The sequence below is a fragment of the Macaca nemestrina genome, chromosome 11 (assembly GCF_043159975.1).
Source record: "Macaca nemestrina isolate mMacNem1 chromosome 11, mMacNem.hap1, whole genome shotgun sequence".
NCBI lineage: Eukaryota > Metazoa > Chordata > Mammalia > Primates > Cercopithecidae > Macaca > Macaca nemestrina.
The window spans coordinates 122,047,275-122,066,577 of record NC_092135.1 but is presented as its reverse complement, the minus strand read 5'-3'; the positions used below and the strand labels follow the sequence as shown (position 1 = coordinate 122,066,577).

General features: G+C 44.5%; 1 protein-coding gene across 1 annotated transcript in view; it reads left to right on the top strand.

Annotated features, from left to right (window-relative positions):
• The first annotated feature begins 390 nt into the window (after positions 1 to 390).
• Positions 391 to 19,303, top strand: part of LOC105481316 (WD repeat and FYVE domain containing 1) — a 71,551-nt gene continuing 52,638 nt past the window's right edge. The window contains exon 1 of the mRNA XM_011740821.3: positions 391 to 579. Within this exon, the coding sequence (XP_011739123.1) occupies positions 443 to 579 (137 nt within the window). The 5' untranslated portion in view covers positions 391 to 442. The remainder of the gene's footprint in view (positions 580 to 19,303) is intronic.

Below are 19,303 nucleotides of genomic sequence, written 5' to 3'. Positions count from 1 at the left end.
TCTATTGTAGTTCAAAGATTCTAAGATGCACTATATTTTTTCACATTTTAACATTTCTGAAAGTGTGTGTCTTTCAAACAATGGCTTCTTCGAATGGATGAAATGTAGTATTGTTATTTCTGAAATCTCTGGTTTAGTTGGCCAATTCCTTGTCTCCTCCAGGTGCTCAATTTATTCCTGGGAAAATGGCTTTACTTTTAAACCTTCCTTACTTTCCCCATTTCTCCGCAGGCGCCCTCTGGGGTCCTCTCCCAGCCACAGACTTTTAGTTTGCGCGGCATCCCCAGGCAATACGGGCGGGTGGCGGCAGCACTCGGGGGCTTACGGCGGCGCGGCGCCCACGAGGCTCCAGCAGCAGAAGGGAAACCGGAGCGTCCGCGCCCGCCCAGTCGTCAGCTGATGGGCGGCCTGCCGAGTAGGCAGCCGCCGTCGCCGCGCGAACATGGCGGCCGAGATCCACTCCAGGCCGCAGAGCAGCCGCCCGGTGCTGCTGAGCAAGATCGAGGGGCACCAGGACGCCGTCACGGCCGCGCTGCTCATCCCCAAGGAGGACGGCGTGATCACGGCCAGCGAGGACAGGTAGGCCCCGGGCGCAGCCGCGGCCCGAACTCCGCGGCGACGGGGTGTGGGGGCGGTGGGGTCCGCGGCCCGGGTCCTTCCTGCGTGAGGGGGTTCCCCCCGGCAGCGCGGCCCCACACCCACTCTGTGCCTCTTAGCTCCGCCGGGTTCCTAGTTCCCTCCCGCCGGTCCTCCAGTCTCGACTTGCACCTTTCCAGCCTGGGACCCCGGTCCCGCCGCGCCCCTCCAGCCCGGATCCCCTGTCCCACTGCACTCCTCTAGGCCGGGAACTCTGTCTCACCTCACCACCCAAGCCCGGGACCCCTGTTCCAGTGCGCGCTCCCGCCCCCCTCCCAGCCCACCTCGCACCTCCAGCCCAGGACCCCTGTTCCAGTGCGCCCCAACGCGCCCCTCCAGTCCGGGACCCTTGTCCCACTGCGCTCCTCCAGCCCGGGAGCTCTGTCCCACCGCGCCCCTCTAGCCGGGATCCCCTGTCCGACTGCACCCCTCCAGCCCAGGAACTCTGTCCTACCGCGCCGCTCAAGCCCGGGACCCCTGTTCCAGTGCGCCCCAACGCACCCCTTCAGCCCGGGAACTCTGTCCCACCGCGCTCCTCCAACCAGGGAACCCCGACCCGCGGTGTCGCAGTAGCCTGGGACCTTCGTCCCGGTCTCTCTCCCTTGCGGGGTTTAGCCTGGTACTCGGAAGCTGTTTGTTGGCCCTCCCGGGTCAGTTCCAAATCGTCTCCTCTGGAAGCCTGGAGGACCGGCGGCTGGTCACCGCGGGCACTGGTGCCCGGGTGTGCTGCTTTGCGAGGAACCTCCAGCCACCTTCGCTCTCTTCCTTCTCGTGTACTCAGGGATTTCACGCCACGCCAGCCCTTTAGATCAGTTATTTTTGCCATGGCTGCTAGAATACCTGAACTCTTATTTACTAAATAGGTTTTTGTGAAAGTGACTCATTTTTAAAAAGATTTAGATGCATTTATTTTAAAAGGAAATTTTATTTATATCATTAGGAAAACATTACTCGCCAGAGTAAACTAATAACTAAAACGTGTTAATTGGCGTGCACACAGAGTCCTCTCTTGTACTGTGACATGGGGCATTGGATGCCCACCGCGCTTTGGGAAACACTGATTGGGTCCAGTTTTCTCATTTCTCCTAAGAGGACACCGAGGCTGGTGGAGGTGTAGCTTGTCGCTAAGTCACAGAGATACTGGTGAAGCCAGAAATGCAGTCCAGGACTCCCACCAGCTCTGGGCCTGAGTGATTGGATTGGAACAATATTTATGATTCGACTTTAAACTTTGCGTCTTTCAAATTCTAAAGGTTTACAATGTCAGTAGCTTTCCGGTGGGAATTTGAAGGAAATGACTGATGTTTATTGAATGAAACTGTGTTTCCTTGATGCAATGAGCCGTCTTAAATAGGGATAGTCCACAAGTCCGAAGGCTTTCTGGAGGATGGAAGGTAGTGCTGTTCTTTTAAAGCTGAAGGCGTAGTCTCTAGCCTTGTGTAATTATACCATTTGAAGTAACTTTGACCCTGTCCTGAATGGGAAGAGAAAGCCAGAAGCCCCCAACTCCTGTTGGTGCTTTGGATTTTGCTTTTGAGTGAGCTTGTGCCTTTTTCCTCAATTAGATAACAAGCTGGTTATGAGCAGGCAGTGGCCGCTCCTTGCTGGTTCACCTGTAGCTGACTTCAAACAAAGAGGGGAGTGATTGGTAGGAGCTGGGTGTGGGTGTGTAATGCAGAAATGAGTGAGAGATTGAGTGCATGAAACATGGGGAGCAGATGGGGACCTGAAAAAGGCAAGGGCAGAATAATGACTTTTTTTTTTTTTTTTTTTTTTTTTTGAGATGTTGGCTTGCTCTGTCACCAAGGCTAGAGTGCAGTGGTGTGATCTGGGCTCACTGCAACTTCCGCCTCTCAGGTTCAAGCGATTCTCCTGCCTCAGCCTCCTGAGTAGCTGGGACTACAGGCGCTCAACACCACGCCCAGCTAATTTTTCTATTTTTGGTAGAGACAGGGTTTCTCCATGTTGGTCAGGCTGGTCTCAAACTCCTGACCTCAGGTGATCCACACGCCTCCACCTCCCAAAGTGCTGGGATTACAGGCATGAGCCACTGGCGCCTGGCCAGAATAATGACTCTTGCATGATGTGAATGTAGATGCAAACGACAGTCTTTAAAAGTTAGCAGCCTTTATTCAGTCAAATATTTTATTCATGACTCACGCGTGTTGGGTAAGTTGCTGAATATTTGAGATTGCTGGTCAGGAGCAGTGCTGATAAATGTTTTTGGAAAGTGATTACTAAGCTGCTCTGGGACTGAAACGTTCTAGGGGAGCTTGCATCTGCTCACTTTTTCACTCACGCACTGCTGTTATTGCAGAGCCCAGGTAGATGACTGGACCGGGAGGGGGTTGGCGTTTGAGGTTTCTGTTGTGTTCAGGCTCTTGCAACTTCCTTGAAGGGAGAACAACCCTTTTAGTAGGTGCTACACTTCATGAGATGTAATGAAAGCACATGGGCGTGGGTTTTTTCTTGGTGTTGGCCCATGGTGGTTTGTTTTCACATTGTCATAAATACGTGTCATGCTCTTCACTCATTTACTCATTCATTTAGAAAAAGTTTTTTGAGTGTCAGGCGCTGAGGCTACAACAGGGGTCAAAAGCCACAGTACCTTGGCCAGGCAAGGCAGCTCACGCCTGTAATCCCAGCACATGTGTGGGGCCCATGCTAGACCTGTTGGGGAAAGAGACAGCTGACAGCTAAGTTGCTCTTTCCCAAGGGCTGAACAGTCTAGTGAACAGATGGCACCTAAGTAGTCAGCATCCGGTGCTGGGAAGACATAGGAAGAGGAGGCTCTTTGGGCTGGGGCCAGGTTATGGGGACAGCCTCCTAGAGAAGGTCTTTGAGCTGGTCTCCATGGATAGAGGAGTGGCATCTAGAAAAAAGGAGGGATGCACCCCCATCCCAGGCAGAGGAAGGAGGAAAGGACAGGAGGGAATTGTAAGAGAAAGAACCATAGCTATTTCTAGGTGACCAGAGCAAAAGGTGTGCAGTGACAATCACTTGAACCCGGCAGGCGGAGGTTGCAGTGAGCTGAGATCACGCCGCTGCATGCCAGCCTGGGCAACAGGAACAAAACTTTGTCTGAAAAAGTTTTTGTTGTTTAGGGACAGGATATTGCTCTGTTGTCCAGGCTGAGCGCAGTGGTACAATCGTAGCTCACTGCAGCCCGAACCCCTGGACTCAGCATCCAGTGCTGGGAAGACACAGGAAGAGGAGGCTGCTTCAGCCCCTCAAAATGCTGAGATTACAGGTGTGAGCCACCATGCCTGGCCAGCATCCAGTTTTGGAAAGGTCTTCCTGTGTGCCACTCTTAGGAATTTGGACCTTATTTTTCAGGCAGTGCAGAACCATCAAAGAGTTCAAAACAAGCAAATGACATGATCGGAATTTGTAATTTAGAAATAACAATAGCTAACCTGTTGAAAGTCCCTTTATGAGTACAGAATTGGACCTTATGTGTTATTGGATTCAATCCTCACACTCCCTCCCTATAAGGTAGATATAGTCCCCTTCTCTTATCAGCAGTTCCAAAATTTAGTGCATTCTAAACATCAGAAGTGTGTATATGTGTGTGTAAATTGGACCTGCAAACTCATTTGGTGCTAAAATTTGGCCTGAAGAAATGAGACTATTTGTAATCTTTATTTACTTCATGCATCACAGTGGTGTGATCTCGGCTCACTGCAACCTCCACCTCCCAGGTTCAAGCGATTCTCCTGCTTCAGCCTCCTGAGTAACTGGGATTACAGGCACTTGCCATCACAGTCAGCTAACTTTTGTCTTTTTAGTAAATACAGGGTTTCACCGTCTTGGCCAGGCTGGTCTTGAACTCCTAACCTCGGGATCCACCCACCTCGGCCTCCCAAAGTGCTGGGATTACAGGCAGAAGCCAGTAGCTTTTTACATTTAAAGTAGGGTCCAGCTGAAGTGAATTCATTTTACAAATGCTGAAAGCAGTGAGAACTAGCTGAGAGCATTTTGAGAGGAAAAGTGAAAGGTATGAAGGTCTTCTTGAAGTTAGTGTCTGCTTTTGTAAAATCTAGGCCAGTGGTTCTGGGCCAGGGGTGGTTTTTACCCTCAGGGGACATTTGGAAATATCTGGAGACATTTTTAGTTGTCATGACATCAGGGAGGTGATATGGTTTGGCTGTGTCCCCACCCAAATCTTATCTTGAATTGTAGCTTCCATAATTCCCATGTGTTGTGGGAGGGACTCAGTGGGAGATAATTGAATCATGAGGGCAGTTTCCCCCATACTGTTCTCGTGGCAATGAGTAAGTCTCAGGAGATCTGATGGTTTTACAAGGGAAAACCCCTTTCACTTGGTTCCCATTTTTCTCTTGTTGGCCACCGTGTAAGACATGCCTTCTGCCTTCCACTGTGATGGTGCGGCCTCCCTAGCCACAGGGAACTGTGAGTTCATTGAATCTCATTTTGTTTATAATTACCCAGTTTCTGGTATGTCTTTACTAGCAGTGTGAAAATGGACTAATACTATATGTGACTAATACTGTCATCTAGGTAGAGGGTAGGGATGCCTCTCAGTATCCTTTTATACCCCACACCAAAGGATTATTGAGCCCCAAATGTCAATAGTGCTGATATTGAGAAACCCCAGTCCAGGCTTCAGGTACTTGTTTATCTGACCTCTCTAGAACACTGGTTCTTTAACTTGAGTGTGCATCAGAATCACCTGGAGGTCCTGTTGAAACTCGGGTTGCTGGAGTTAGACCCCAGAGTTTCTAATTTGGAAAGTCAGGTGGGGCCTGAGAGTTGGTATTTCTGCCAAGTTTCCAGGTAACGTTGATGCTGATGCTGCTAGTCTAGGGACCACACTTAGAATCACATCTCTATGAGAAAGGAGGGTTATTTGTCACTGGGCTTGCCTATGTACAACCACCAAGAAAGAATACTGAATACAAAAATTAGCCAGGCATGGTAGTGTGCACCTGTAATCCCAGCTACTTGGGAGATTGAGACGAGAGGATCACTTGAACCTGGTAGGCAGAGGTTGAGGTGAGCTGAGATTGTGCCACTGCACTCCAGCCTGGGTGACAGAGCAAAACCCTGTCTCAAAAAAATAAATAAATAAAAATAAGAGAATACTGCTTACATTTTATCCCTTTTTTTTTTTTTTTTTTTTTGGTCACTTTCTGGGGTGTATTTACCTGGGGTCATTCACAGATAGCCACCTAGTTCACTGTAATCAAACTACATATGACAAAGCTAGATACGATCAGCCCTCCAAAAAGTATTAAGCAAATATGGAATATCAAAGCTTAATGCCATTATATCTGGGAGTCACAGGTCTTTAGTGGTTTGGGTGGTCAGCTTATGGTTCTGCTTAGAAACCTTTATGGATTAAGGTGTCATGAATGGTTAATAGAAAATGGTACTACTTCTTGTATGAAGTCATCTGTATTTTGCTAAAGTAATAATTACCTTAAGCTCTTTAAATTTCACTCTTTTGCTAAACCTAAATTAGTATTTTTAACTTCAGTTTAAATTTCCTGAACTTTGGAACTAAGGATTTTTGTAAAGTATTATTAATTTTTTTTTTTTTTTTAGGAGATGAGGTCTTACTGTTTTGCCCAGGCTGGATTTGAACTGCGCTCAAGCGATCCTCCTGCCTCAGCCTCCTGAGTAGCAGGGACTACATTGCTTGTGCCGCCATACCTGGCTAAAAGTCTTTTTGTTGTTTTTGTCTTTTGTTTATTTTGAGGCAGGATCTCACTCTGTTGCCAAGGCTGGAGTAAAATGGCATGATCTCCACTCACTGTAGCCTCTACCTTCCAGGCACAGCTGATCCTCCCACCTCAGCCTCCCAAGTAGCTGGGACTATAGGCACGTGCCACCACGCCCAGCTAATTTTTGTATTTTTAGTAGAGACAGTTTTTTCATGTCATCCAGGCTTGTCTCAAACTCCTGGGCTCAAGCAGTGTGTCCACCTCAGCCTCCCAAAGTGTTGGGATTACAGGCGTGAGCCACTATGCCTGGCACCGGCTAAAAGGTAGGACTGTCTTTCTATCCAGAAATTGTATTAAAAAAAAAAAAAAGAAACAAAAACAAGATAACTTCAGTAGTAAGTTTAAGAATTTGAACTACAGTGGTGACTTTCCTGGTAGGGGAAACAGAAAATAAGACTGCTTTCAGAACAGAACTAAAATGGTGAGACATTAGGAACCAGTATGTTTGCTTTTTGGACTTTTTTGCTGTGGACTGCACCAAAACTGTAGACAGTCAGTTGATTGATACAATTTTTAAAAGGTAAAAGCTTTATAAAGCCTTATAAATAAGTTAAGGCTATAGGCCAACTGTCTTCCCTTTTGAGAAACAGAGTTTGTGGATGGACGTGCTTATACTGTTGCCTTAGGGGCTTGTAGGCCAAGATTGGTTTCTGTAGGAAACTCATTTTGTTTGTCCCAAGTTAAAGATAAATCTCATGTGATTTAAACTGTTTTAAGATATTGCACTTAGGCTGGGAAAGAGTAAAACCAGAAAACCAACTTTTAGATGTTTTTTAGCATTTTCCTTTTTTAAAAATTATACCAAATATTTAATATATTTGCTTCCACTTAGATATATCTAAGTTTATTGACGGTTTGGGGAAAAATTTGTATATTTACTAATTGTTCACATAGAAACAATCTTAAATAAACAACTTGATTTTTAAGTGTTATGCCTGGGAGGAAGCCTGGCATAACTGGAATTCATTAGTTAATACAGAAAACCAGGATGTTAACTGCTGTGTTTTCATTGTCATGCAGAGCCTACAAGTAGACTTTAATTTGTGTTATAAAATAAACTGAAGACCTGAGAAGGCAGGAAGCCTGGGCGGCCACACATTTACTCCTGTATTGTTAGAGTGATCCTTCATTGTTACAATCATTTTCTTTTTATAGCATAGTTAAGAACAGAGGCTTGGGAGCCAGAATGCCTGTTTGAATCCCAGCCCTGTGAGCTTAGACAAGTTATTTAATCTCACTGTATTGCAGTTTTCTCATGTGCAAAATGGACGTGAGTCCATTTTGTACCTGCTTTACAGAGTTTTGTGAGGATTAGGTGAATTAAATAATGTGGAACAGTGCCTGGCCCAGAGAAAACATTATACAGTGTTAGCTGTTATTGTTTTCATTTCCATTTATTTTCCATTTAATTGCTTTAATCTTATCAGAGACTAAACTGGCACAGATAAAGCACTATAGAAGTGTTTTAAGCTGCTATTATTTTCATTCCCATTTATTTTGCGTTTTATTACTTTAATCTTATGAAAGAGTAATGTTTCTACTTACTCTGTATGCATGTTTGTGTGTATGTGTGCACGTGCACGTGCATGTGTGCAAATAAAAAAAATTTTCCTGTTTGAATAGGACAATACCATTGGAGGGGTTATTTACAATCCTAAATTCTTAGCTTTTCTTTATTTCCATATTTGGTTGCTTGCAGGTCATGTCAGTGAGTAGTTTCCCTGAGACATCTTTCTTTCCCCTGCTGTATTTGAGATCCTCAAGATCGGGTTCATTGATTCACTAGAAAGACTGACACATTATAGTCATACACATGGCTGTGATTTATCATAGCCAAAAGACGCAAAACAAAATCAGCACATGGGATGAAATCCAGAGGAAACCAGACACAAGGCTTCCAAGGGTCCTCTTCCTGTGGAGTCACAGGACATGCTAATTCAGATTGAATTAAGATAACATGTGTGACATATTGTTTATCAGGGAAGCTCATTAGAGACTTTATTCAGTGTTAGAGGCTGGTCATGTAAGCACCCTTGGCCTAACATGTACCAAAATTCCAGACTCCCAGAAGGAAGGTAGGTGGTCAGCATAAACTACATATTTTATACAGGCACGAAGCACAGTGAGCCATTCTTAGGAGTTAGGGAATGGTGAGACCCCCTCTGAATAAACGAGGTCCCAGACACCTGCCAAGGGCCAACCTTGCAAGCAAGCCTTTCTAAGGACAGCAGCATCAGGCCTGCTGTGGGAACTCTTTTCTGCCTACCTGCCCATAATTACCTTAGTGTTTGTCCTCATCATCTTTTAAACCTCATCTTTCAAAGCCTGTTAACTGGCTTCCTCGAGTTCCAGCATACTGTACTTGGAGCTGTCCCACCAATCTCATATCTTTAACCAGGCTTTTATTGTGTCTTTCTCTTGCTCATGACTTTTCATTAGCTCCTTCTTTAATCATGTCTGTAAAAGGACTTTGGGGGCTGGGTGCGGTGGCTCATGCCTGTCATCACAGAACTTGGGGAGGCTGAGGCAGGCAGATTGCTTGAGGCCAGGAGTTTGAGACCAGCCTGGCTAACATAGTGAAACTCTATCTCTACTAAAAATACAAAAATTAGCCAGGTGTGGTGGCACATGCCTGTAATCCCAGCTTCTTGAGAGGCTGAGGCACAATAATTGCTTGAACCCAAGAGGCAGAGGTTGCAGTGAGCTGAGATTGTGCTACTGCCCTCCAGCCTGGGCAATAAAGCCGCAAGAATCTATCTCAAAAAAAAAAAAAAAAAAAAAAAAAAAGACTTTGGGAACTCCATAACTGGTCCCTGCTAACAGCTTTATTTCCACCTTTTATCTCTCACTTATTACGGTTCTTTTGTGTCCAGTAAAGTCAATGTGTGTTCTGCCCCACTCACATCTGGTACATTTCCCACCTGGGTGCCTTGGCCTTCCTCACCAGGAACCTCCCTTGCCCTCTCTCCTGTATTCAAACCCTCCTTTGTCTCCTAGATCCACTTCAAGTTCCACCTCCTTCGTTGAATAATTCTTCCCAGCCCGTCATTCTCTGTCCTTTCTGAGCTTCCCTCAACACGCCTAGTATATTACTGATGATGCCTAGTTAATTACAATCAGGTATTAGTTCCTGTTGCTTTGTGTTTATTCACCTTATCTTCCCACATAGTCTGTACTCCACCAGGTACTGCTTAACTAGCCACTGGTTGAATGATACAGACTTAACCATTTCTGCACAGTAGACTTTTCCTCTGCTGTTTACCTTTAATAATCTGCTAGTTCTTTCCTAAGAAGCAGATTGTAATGTAATGAATATTTGTTTCTAGAATTTAGGTATTCATCTTCCCTCTCTACAAAGTGTGCTCTGTAAATCTTTCTGAGAGTTGTTAAGATATGAGCACATATATACTGATTTCATGATGTATTTTTGTCATACTTCATGGTGAAATAATCTCTTTAACCATTCATTTTTCTTTGTCAACCACATACTACTTCGCTGAGAACACTTCTCTTCAAGGTCAAGGTGAATCTGCAGCAGACCACCGTCAAAGAAATTTTAAGTAAAAAGTTGACTTTCTCTTTCTTTCTCCTCCTCTTTGTACTTGATTTAGATACTTTCCATCAGTTGAGTCCAGTTTCAAAGGTTAATGGGGAGATGAGGGTGCTTGTAGTGAAACCAGTATTGATGGGGGGCATTTTTGGTTTCTAGGTCATGGTTTGTAGAAAATACAGCCTAGTATGGAATTCCTGGGATACCTGCAGTATCCCAAAGAGGCTTCTTACTGCTCTCCCTCGCTGAAACCCTCTTCTCAGTTTCGTTTGCTTAGCTCCCTCTCATCCATTCGAACTTCTTCTGCAATATTTGCCAAATCCCCCAACCCACTATCCCACCGTTCCCACTCTCTAACATTAATCTACCCTTTTGTTGTCCTCATAGCTCTTACCACATTATATTATTATTGTTATTCATTTACATATTTGCCTTTACTAATTAAATGGTGACCTTTAAAATTTTTCTGGCCGGGCGCAATGGCTCATGCCTGTAATTCCAGCACTTTGGGAGGCCAAGATGGGTGGATCACCTGAGGTCAGGAGTTTGAGACCAGCCTGGCCAACGTGGTGAAATCCCATCTCTACTGAAAATACAAAGATTAGCCAGGCATGGTGGCGGATGCCTGTAATCCCAGCTACCGGGGAGGTTGAGGCAGGAGAATCGCTTGAACCTGGGAGGTGGAGGTTGTAGTGGGCTGAGATCGTGCCATTGCACTCTAGCCTGGGCGACGAGAGTGAGACTCTGTCTCAAAAATAAAAAAAAAAAAAATGAATAAAATTTTTCTAACATGTAAAACAGTGTAAAGCTTATAGTAATGTCTCAAGTGTTAGTTTGATTGAATCAGTCAACAAATCTTAGGAAAAAGAAGCATGGAACATAATCTAAAAATAGGCCACTGTCTGGGTGTCGTGGCTCACGCCTGTAATCCCAGCACTTTGGGGCGCCGAGGTGGGTGAATCACTTAAGGTCAGGAGTTTGAGACCGGCCTGACCAACGTGGTGAGACACCCCATCTCTACTAAAAATACAAAAATTAGCTGGGTGAGATGTTGTGCGCCTGCAGTCCCAGCTACTCGGGAGGCTGAGGCAGGAGAATGGCTTGAACCTGGGAAGCAGAAGTTGCAGTGAGCTGAGATTGTGCCACTGCACTCCAGCCTGGGTGATAGTAAGATTCTCTTCCTTAAAAAAAAAACAAAAACAAACTACTGTTCCTTATTACAATCTGTGTTTCTTTGTGGTTCCTTTGTGTTTCAAGACTTCTAGGCTATGGATAGAGTTCGAGCCTTTTTTTTTTTTGAGACAGGGTCTCACTCTGTCTCCCAGGCTGGTGTGCAGTGGCACGATCAGAGATCACTGCAGCCTCCACCTCCTGGGCTCAAGCGATCCTCTCACCTCAGCCTCCTGAGTTTCTGAGACCACAGACATGCACCACCACTCATGGCTAATTTTTGATTTTTTTGTAGAGATGGGGGTCTCACTATGTTGCCCAGGTTGGTCTTGAACTCCTGGGCTCAAGAAATCCTCCAGCCTCAGTCTGCCAAGTAGCTGGAATAACAGACATGTGCCACCATGTCCGGCTAATTTATTTTTATTTTTTGTAGAGACAGGGTCTTACTATGTTGCCAGGCTGGTCTCAAGGCCCTAGGCTCAAGTGATCCACCCACCTTGGCCTCCCAAAGTGCTGGGATTACAGGTCTGAGCCACTGTGCCTGGCCAGACTTTTTGTAATGTAAAAAAGTATTGCCTGGATCCTCCATGTACTCCAGCCCGTCTAGATTATTCCTGATCTTCAGTGATTAGTTTCTAGACTTCTTGATGGCACGAGGATCACAAAAAATTGTTTTTATGCTAACAGTGAAGAGATTATAGCAAGAATTGTTTTGATAAAAAAAACCAAACAACAACAAAAAACATCTGCAGGTTTTCAGCCATTTGGCTTCTGGGAGGGTGGTATTTGTTTAAAGGGGGTGCAAATGCTGGGGCCACCTGGTGGCTTCCTCCCTGGATAAAATCTGCCTGTGGTGACATCAGCAGTCTAATTCTTGGTCACAGACCCTTGAAGCTGTCCAGTAATTCCTCCCCTAGATTGTGGGAGGGGATGGAAATTTCTGTTTTTCTCAGCCAATCTAATTCTCCTCTACAAAATGAGGCTGGTTTCTCTGCCTTTTAATTTAGAGAATAAATTCAATAACAATCTAGTGTTTTCTCCCTCCGTTACCAAAGGAGAAAGACTTCTTTTTGCAGCGAGAATGAACAGGGCAGAATTCCGGAGACTCGTTGGAAGGAAATTGCTATTTATTCGATAAAAACAGATGGCACTGATGGCTATGTTGTTGCTTCTCCCTTTCAAGCAAACGTCTTAATGTTATAGAAACCATCTAGCATGCCAGAAGTACACTTTTTTTTTTTTTTTTCTGTATCTCCTGGAAGTACTGTCAGACTAGGAAAGAATATCGTTTGCTATAGGTGACAGAAATGTTCACAGATTTACCAAGATTTGAATTAGTATCAGCATCCCTAAGAATGACCAGAAATTCACATTTTCTCAGAATTACTGTTTGCCTAGAATTTAAAAGAAATCAGGGCTTAATTTGTAACATATAGTATGCCCTTTTTAAATGATTAATCGATCTCTTTTTATCAGTTTAAAATTTAAAGATGGTTAAATTGCTTTAGTTCAGCTGTTTTTGGAGTGATTAGGGTGTGTTTTCAAGGAAGTTTAAAGAAGACTTTCAGTTTTAGAGATGTTCCTGTTTCAGGCCAGGTAGAACTTGGCGTGATTTTATAGAAATAATTATGTGCTAGTTGAGTCTGCTTATTAAAGCATAGACATCAATTTCAAGGTAATCTACTGGGCGCAGTAGCTCACGCCTGTAATCCCAGCACTTTGGGAGGCTGAGGTGGGAGGATCCCTAGGTCAGGAGATGGAGACCATCCTGGCTAACACAGTGAAACCCTGTCTCTACTAAAAATACAAAAAACTAGCTGGGCATGGTGGCAGGCTCCTGTAGTCCCAGCTACTCGGGAGGCTGAGGCAGGAGAATGGCGCAAACTAGGGAGGCGGAGCTTGCAATAAGCCAATATCGCGCCACTGCACTCCAGCCTGGGCGACAGAACGAGACTCCGTCTCAAAAAAAAAAAAAAAGGTGCTCATACTGGTAATACATACTAGAAAATATGTATTGAACCCAAATGTATATCCTTATGGAATTACAGGTTTAAAAATATTTCCAGTGCCCTTTTGGTACGGGGGAAAAAAAAAGAAAAAATATTAGGCCAGGTGCAGTGGCTCACGCCTGTAACCCCAGCACTTTGGGAGGCCGAGGAGGGTGGACCACTTGAGGCTAGGAGTTCAAGACCAGCCTGGCCAACATGGTGAAACTCTATCTCTACTAAAAATACAAAAATTAGCTGAGTGTGGTAGTGCATGCCTGTAGTTCCAGCTACCTGGGAAGCTGAGGCAAGAGAATTGCTTGAACCTGGGAGGCAGAGGCTGCAGTGAGCTGAGATCACGCCACTGCCTTCAGAAAAATATTAATGACTCCTGCAATATGCCTCCTGGTTTGTGAGCCAGTAGTTTTCAGAGGAAAAAATCGTACCTTGAATCTATCTTTGCTCCTACTATATTGTGGCTTAAATAGATGAGGCTTTCGAGATGTAGTGATTCCCTTAAATGTATTTTAACCTTGTTTTTAATTAGCTCTTTGATAGAGTTTAACAGTAGAAGAAATAAGAAGGAATCCTTCTACTTATTATGATCATCAGGCATATCTTTCAGCAGATCAAAGATTAATCTCCCTGGAATAAACACTTCATTCTTAATCGTAACTGTGGTTATAACTCCACTTTTCATATATCTACTATAGGAAGGTAAAGCATGCAGAAGTTTTATCCTTGGTAGACAGGATGGCAAACATTGTATGATATTTAAGAGTAATAACTTTATTTTGTATTTCCAGTGACTGCTTGCATTTTTAAGGATTCAAATTAGCACTTGTGCAAAATGGGAATCCTATATTTCAATTAAGAGTTGAAATGGAGTTATTTGTACTATCTACTTTGAAATCCTTGGCATTCAATAAATGCCAATTGCTTTTTATTTTTAATTTTAACCTCAGATTCCTACGTATTCTTAAAGGTATATTATTTATTTGGAACAGAAAGCATGGTGTCAGTTAGCTCGTGCAGCATAACAAACCACCTCAAAACTCAGTGGCTTAAAACAGCAGGGATTTGTCATTGTCGTGAGCCCACGGGTCACCTAGGCAGTGCTGCTAGCCTCAGCGAGGCTCACTCATGCTTGTGGCCAGCCATGGGCCAGCTCTGCTGAGCTTAGCTGGACTCTTTCTCATGCCTGGGAGTGAGTTCACTACAGGCAGGCTGAGGATAGCTTCAGCTGGGACAGTTGAGCTCTCTCCCATGTCGTCATTTGTCCTCTGGTAGACTGGCCCCTGTGGTTCATGTGACGTGGCAGTCTTCCAAGACAGGGAGTGAGAGCAAACCAAGCCTCTGGACTCAGTACTAGCAGCCCATTCAGCCACATTATTTTGAACATAGCATCACTAGCCAACCCGTATTCAAGGCTCAGAGAAATAGGCCAGGTGCAGTGATTCATGCCTGTAAGCCTGGGAGGCCAAGGAGGGCAGATCACATGAGGTCAGGAATTCGAGACCAGGCTGGTCAACATCGTGAAACCCCGTCTCTACTAAAAATACACAAAATTAGCCTGGTGTGGTGGTGCATGCCTGTAATCCCAGCTACTCAGGAGGCTGAGGCAAGAGAATTGCCTGAACCCTGGAGGCGGAGGTTGCAGTGAGCCGAGATCAAGCCACTGCACTCCAGCCTGGGTGACAGAACCAGACTCCATCTCAAAACAAAAACAAGGCTCAGATAAATATATTCCATCTCTTGATGGAAAGAGCTGCAAAATGGCTGATCGTAAGGAGCATGGATACAGGGAGGAGTAAAGAATTGAGCACATTGTGTTTTAAATTGTTTCACCACAGGCACTTACAAACTGTATTGCACACTGTAGCTAGACTGGGCTAAATCTAGACCTGGAGGTAGTGAGAGACTTTGTTGGAATCACCACTCCTATTTAGCACAGAGGTCAGTATTTCTTTGAACCAAGTGAGCTTTGAAGTCAGACCTGAACTGTTCCATACTCTGATTTATTTGGGGGGAAAAAGTAATTTAAGGCTTCTTATTTCCTTATTGTTTAGGAGTTACTGCTTTGTGGATAAAGTGTGGATTTCTAAAAAGCCTTTTAAAAAGTTTTACTTATTTACCATATAAGGCTGCTTTGCTTTGAATTGTTTACTTTGGTAATGTTTTGAAAGATGAACTTCCACCATCTTCTGATAAGAGAGAAAGTTGGTCAAGCAACTAATTGAAGTTAGTCTGATGCAGTGCTGCTGTTGGTTTCTATGATTTTCAGACTCTCTCTCCTTGCTTCTGCTTCCTTAAGTGTAAAATGAAGGCAGAAGTGCCTGTCATCCCTGCTATCATGATGTGGCACCTCATTCTCAGCAGACCACAAGCTTTTCATAAATCTCTCTTTTTTTTTTTTTTAGAGAAGGTGGTAGAGTAGAGGGAAGTTCAGGGAGGTGCAGGGAGGTGGGAAATCACAGAGTTGCTTTTCATGAATCTTGATACGTGTCTAGAATGCAGGAAGTAGCCTTGTGTGTGTGCCACAATATTCAGTGTTGTGAGCTTGCAAGAAGTTAAGCAGGAGGTTGGGCGCGGTGGCTCACGCCTGTAATCCCAGCACTTTGGGAGGTCGAGTTGGGCAGATCCCCTGAGGTCAGGAGTTCAAGACCAGCCTGACCAACATGGTGAAACCCCCTCTCTACTAAAAATACAAAAATTAGCTGGGCATGGTGGTGGGTGCCTGTAATCCCAGCTACTCAGGAGGCTGAGGCAGGAGAATCGCTTGAACCCGGGAGGCGGAGGTTGCAGTGAGAAGAGATCGAGATCGCACCATCACACTCCAGCCTGGGCCTAAAGAGCAAAACTGTGTCTCAAAAAAAAAAAAAAAAAAAAAAAAAAAAAGTTAGGCAGGGACACATGTTGCTGGAGGCACAGTTTATTGCCTTGTAACTTTCAGGCCCAAGAGGTAGGTGCCTTTTGGGAACATCTTCTCCTTCACTGTCCTTCTGCATCTGATGTCTTTGTCAGCTCTGCTGGCCCTGCCTTCTGCTCACTGCTCCTTTGGGAATGATGCTGTCAAGGCCCCCGGCTACCCAGGCACCTCTAGTCTGGTGTCCAGATCCATGTCTCCTTTTTGGTGCCGGGACTCTCTCACCTCTGCAATAACATCTGCAGACATGTCAAATCCCCTGACTCATTGGGGGCAGATGGTGCTCCAGAATCCCAAGCCTGACCCAAGGCTCAAGTTCATGTCGAAGGCCAGCATAGGCCAGGGTGAGCATCCTCAGTGATGGACAACTGAAGCCTCTGGTGTCTGCCTTATTGAAAAAAGGAAAGTCGTGCCACTATATTTGAAATTGCTTCTGATTCCAGTGACTTCTGTTTTTGCTTTTGGTGGGGACAGCAATTTAAAGGATACACTCTTAGGGAGTGGAACATTTTTACATGTAGAATTTTAGGTAGCCACTCTTGAAAATCAGACAAAATAAGTCCTTAAGTGCTTCAAGGCTCACTGCGCAAAGTGTTTAATTGTGGCTCACTGGGGAAGTCAGCAGGTACCCTGCTGTTCTGTCAGAACTCAGCCTCTGCATCTTTTCTTTGGGGTTCTCACAAGAAGCCCAAGACATTGTCTGCTGTGGAGGGGGGTTCTCTTCTCCTCCCCCTCTCCTGTCCCTTATCAGCCTCCCTACCTGCCCTGCCCAGCCTGATGCAGTGTGGATGCCTAATTTAGTTATATGATTTGATACAAGCATACCTTGTTTTATTGTGCTTCTCAGATACTCCATTTTGTACAAATTGAAGGTTCATGGCAACCATGCATCAGGCAAGTCTATCTGTGCCATTTTTCCAATACGTTGTGCTCACTTTGTGTCACTGTGTCACATTTTGGTAATTCTTGCAGTATTCCAAACATTATTATTATATCTGTTGTGGTGGTCTGTGTTCAGTGATTTTTGATATTACTATTGTAATTGTTTTGGGGAGCCACAAACTGTGCCCATATAAGATGGCAAACTTAAATGATAGTGTGTGTGATCTGAATACTCCATCAACTGGCTGTTACCCTGTGTCTGTCTGTCTGTCTGTCTGTCTGTCTCTCTCTTTCCCTCCCTCCCTCCCTCTCTGCCCTCCACCTCCCTCCCTCCCTCCCTCCCTTCCTCCCTTTCCCCCTCTCCCCTCAGGCCTCCTTATTCCCTGAGACACAACAATATTGAAATTAGGCCAGTGAATAACCCTACAGTAGCCTCTGAGTGTTCGAGTGAAAGGAAGAGTCACATGTCTCTAACTTTAAATCAAATGTTGGAAATGATTAAGCTTAGTGAGGAAGGCACGTCAAAAGCTGAGACAGGCCGAAAACTAGGCCTCTTGCACCAAACAGCCAAGTTATGAATGCAAATGAAAAGTTCTTGAAGGAAATTAAAAGTGCTAATCTAGTGAAAACATGAGTAAGAAAGCAAAACAGCCTTATTGATGATGTAGAGAAAGGTTTAGCGATCTGAATAGAAGATCAAACCAGCCACAACATCCTCTTAAGCCAAAGCCTCATCCAGAGACAGGCCTTAATCCTCTTCGATTTTATGAAGCCTGAGAGAGGTGAGGAAGCTACAGAAGTAAATTTTGAAGCTAGCAGAATTGGCACATTAGGTTTAAGGAAAGAAGCAGTCTACATAACATAAAAGGACAAAGTGAAGCATCAAGTGCTAATGCAGAAGCTGCAGCAAGTTATCTAGAAGATCTAGCTAAGATAATTGGTGAAAACAACTTCATTAAACAATAGATTTTCAATGTAGACCAAACAATCCTTTTGGAAGAAGATGCCATCTAGGACTTACATAGCTAGAGAAGAGAAGTCAGTGCCTGGCTTCAAAGCTCCAAAAGATAGGTTGACTTTCTTCTTGGGGCTAATGCAGCTGGTAACTTTAAGTTGAAACCAATGCTCATTAACCATTCCAAAAATCCTAGGACCATTAAGAATTGTGTTAAAGCTATTTATAGAGCCATGTGCTCTATAAATGGAACAACAAAGGCTGGATGACAGCATTTCTGTTGACAGCATGGTTTACTGAATATTTTAAGCCCATTGTTGAGACCTACTGCTCAGAAAAAAAGATTCCTTTCAAAATATTATTGCTTATTGACCAGGAATGGTGGCTCACGCCTGTAATACCAGCACTTTGGGAGGCCAAAGCAGGCAGATCACTTGAGGTCAGGAGTTTGTGACCAGTCTGGACAACATGGCAAAACCCCGACTCTACTAAAAATACAAAAATTAGCCAGTCATGGTGTTGCACATCTGTAAGTCCAGCTACTTGGGAGACTGAGGCATGAGAATCTCTTGAGCCTAGGAGGCAGAGGTTTCAGTGAGCTGAGATCGTGCCACTGCACTCCAGCCTGGGTGATGGAGTGAGCCTCTGTCTCAAATATATACATATATATACACACATATATATACACACACACACACACATTTGTATATATAAAAAATATATACCCACACACACATATATATTTACTTATTGAAAATGCACCTAGTCACCCAAGAACTCTGAGGATGGAGACATACCAGGAGATTAATGTTGTTTTCATGCCTGCTAATACAACACTCATTCTGTAGCTCGCGGATCAAGGAGTAATTTCAACTTTCAAATTTTATGATTTAAAAAATACACTTTTGCTGGGCACAGTGGCTCATGCTTATAGTCTCAGCACTTTGGGAGGCTGAGGTGGCAGGATCACTTGAGCCCAGGAGTTTGTGACCAGCCTGGGCAATATAATGAGACCTTATCTCTACAAAAACCTTTAAAAAGTTAGCCAGGTGTAGTGATACGTGCCCGTAGTCCCAGTTACTGGGGAACCTGAGGTGGGAAGATCCCTGGAGCCTGGGAGGCATAAGTTGCAGTGAGCCATGATTGTGCTACTGCACTCCAGCCTGAGTAACCGAGGGAGACCCTGTCTCAAAAAAAATTTTTTTTATAAGGCTATAACTGCCATAGATAGTGCCTCTGATAGATCTGGGCAAAGTAAGTTGAAAACCTTCTGGAAAGGATTCACCATTCTAGATGTGATTAAGAACATTCATGATTCTTGAGAGAAGGTTAAACTGTCAATATTAACAGGAATTTGGAAGAAGTTGATTCCAACCATCATGGATAACTTTGAGGGGTTCAAGCCTTCAGTAACTGCAGATGTGGAAATAGCAAGAGAATTAGAATTAAAAG